The sequence below is a fragment of the Microtus oregoni genome, unplaced genomic scaffold (genome assembly GCF_018167655.1).
Source record: "Microtus oregoni isolate MIOR12 unplaced genomic scaffold, Mior012 000008F_ref0000371, whole genome shotgun sequence".
NCBI lineage: Eukaryota > Metazoa > Chordata > Mammalia > Rodentia > Cricetidae > Microtus > Microtus oregoni.
Genome location: NW_024543067.1, coordinates 54,235,689 through 54,238,439, shown reverse-complemented (window position 1 = coordinate 54,238,439; position 2,751 = coordinate 54,235,689). Strand labels below are relative to the sequence as shown.

Here is a 2,751-nt window from a genome sequence, read left to right as displayed (position 1 = left end):
TAGGGAGGCCTCTACTGAGGGAAGGCTGGAGATAGGAAAAGGCTGTATTATTGTAGTTTTTATTTTGTGATTCTTTTTTTTTTGGAAATCATACTGAGATTTATTATCAATTGCTTTCTAACTTAAGATGGTATGTTTGTGACTGCATCAGGTGATTCTATGTCATTAGTCCACCCTAGAAGAAACATTCTGAACAATCACTTCACTGGAGCAAAGGACCATGAAGACTGCAGATAATTCTCTCTTACAACTTTATTTTTGTGTCTACTGATTCCCTTAGAGAAGAATGGACACAGTAAATGTCTCTGTGGTGACTGAATTCTATCTGGTAGGATTAACAGAGCAGCCTGAACTCCAAATACCCTTGTTCTTTCTGTTCCTAGCAATGTATTTGATCACTGCATTGGGAAATTTGTGTTTAATAATTCTGACTGTGCTGAATTCTCACCTGCACACTCCTATGTACTTTTTTCTCTTTAATTTGTCCATTATAGACATTTGCTATTGTTCTGTGTTCACTCCCCAAATGCTGATGAACTTTATATTACAGGAGAATGTCATTTCTTACATGGAATGTATGACCCAAGTCTATTTCTTTAATTTCTTTGCTGTTTCTGAGTGTTATGTTTTGACTTCAATGGCCTATGATCGCTATATGGCCATCTGCAATCCATTGATGTATAATGTTGTTATGTCTCCTAAGTTATGTTTGAACCTTATGTTTGGTTCCTATTTTATTGCATTTTCCAATGCTATAGCTCACACTACATGCATGCTGAGATTGAGCTTTTGTGATGCCAACACCATCAACCACTACTTCTGTGATATTCCTCCTTTGCTCCAGCTCTCCTGCACAAGTACATATGTCAATGAACTTATAATTCTTGTTGTTGGGAACATCAATCTCATTGTTTCTGTTTCAACTATCTTTATCTCTTATGGTTTTATCCTTTCTAGCATCATCCATAACAGTTCCTCTGAGGGCAGGCCCAAAGCCTTCAGCACCTGCAGTTCGCACATTCTTGCTGTTTCTCTCTTTTTTGGTTCAAGTGCACTTGCATATTTCAAACCCTCCTCATCAAGATCTATGAATGAAGGTAAAATCTCTTCTGTATTTTACACTAATGTGGTTCCGATGATGAATCCATTAATCTATAGCTTGAGGAACAAAGCTATTAAACGTGCTTTAAGGAAAACTTTGATTAGCAGGAACATTTGATTGTACGGGGTTGTCTTTATTCTTCTTACTTTGGTCCTAGAAACAATTTCTATTCATGATCAATGCTTCAGCTGTATGACTTATATCTTTTTTTATTTTAACATATTCTACCCATTTTCAGTTTTTCAACAAGGAAAAAAACCCTTGGAATATTTATAAATCCTATGCTATTTTTTTGTATAATAAAAAGAAATTTGAATCTTCTGTATTTGATTTAATATTTCCAGAGCTTGTCTTCTACATTTTTGTCACTTCCAATATTTCTATTCTATTTTTTTTGTTTGTTTTTCGAGACAGGGTTTCTCTGTGGTTTTGGAGCCTGTCCTGGAACTATCTCTTGTAGACCAGGCTGGTCTCGAACTCACAGAGATCCGCCTGCCTCTGCCTCCCGAGTGCTGGGATTAAAGGCGTGCGCCACCACCGCCCGGCTCTATTCTATTTTTTATTTAAACATAATATAGTCAAAAGATCTTACCTATTACCCTCATTCAATACAAATGTATTTTTTTCTCTTATACATTAATATGGATCTTCAAAATGAAGTAATATTAGGAAGTTAGCATTGGTTGTATATAGGTTTCTCATTTTAATTATATATCTTTGAATGTGTAATTCAAACATCTGTTTTATTCTTTAAATCTTCCATTGGAAAGTAACATATATCTTTCAATTGTCAATGTGGCTGTTTTGATTTATTGAAATCAGTATATTATTGAAAGGGGTAGAATTATCTAACAGTTCCAGGTTTCCAACATGCTATTCACATAATTCTGCATATTTGCATTGCTATTATTTAGGAAATATGAGAATAGAAGAGTATTTCTGCTTTGAAACTTTATCATGATATGTCTGTGGAGTACACATGCTTTTAGTGTTTATGCAGTGGTTACTTTATCTTGGATTCTTCTTTTTATTTTTATTTTTGTTTTTGCAGTAGGAATTGTAGCTCAGCTGAAAAATTAAAAATGAAAGAATTTGAGTGTTTTAAGGACTTAGTAATAAAAGAAAAGTAGTTATGGGACAGAAACTGTGCCAGAAAGTCATTAAGTTGAGAGCTATGAAGACAGACTGAAAATTAAGTCTCTTTCTCTGAAAAGATTCACTGATGGGGTCCTGAAAGTCATATTGCTATCTGAATCTTAACTTTTTTCTGTATCACCCTAAACCCTTAAGGACATTGTGTATCAGTTCATTCAAGTAGGTCAAATACCCAGAGTCAAGATTTAAAAACAAAAGTGTTTGCAAGAAAACACAAGACCAAATTTCCACAGACCCACATGTGGCAATGACTTCTGTACTATAATGTGAAAAACACAGACATATAAAAATAGATGAGTCTCCATATGGGAGGATTTCCCTCATGTAAAGAAAACTGTCCATTTATGAGTGTTTATAACATTGTCTTGAGCGAATTTTTAATCACGTGTAAGAAAGCCTCTTCATCATGTTGTCCAAGAATTTCTAGATTTGTTAACAGGATAAAAAGACACATCCTGGATCTAGGATGCTCTTTTCCACTGGCTGGCAAATCA

At 34.6% G+C, this 2,751-nt stretch overlaps 1 protein-coding gene across 1 annotated transcript; it reads left to right on the top strand.

Annotated features, from left to right (window-relative positions):
- The first annotated feature begins 286 nt into the window (after positions 1-286).
- LOC121451868 (olfactory receptor 8B3-like) lies at positions 287-1,219 on the top strand. The gene has a single exon (XM_041657657.1). It carries the CDS (start codon positions 287-289, stop codon positions 1,217-1,219), a length of 933 nt encoding a protein of 310 aa, XP_041513591.1.
- The last annotated feature ends 1,532 nt before the right edge of the window (positions 1,220-2,751 follow it).

Coding starts and splice junctions, on each gene's coding strand:
- LOC121451868 (XM_041657657.1), top strand. CDS start 287: ATGGACACAGTAAATGTCTCTGTGGTGACTGAATTCTATCTGGTAGGA.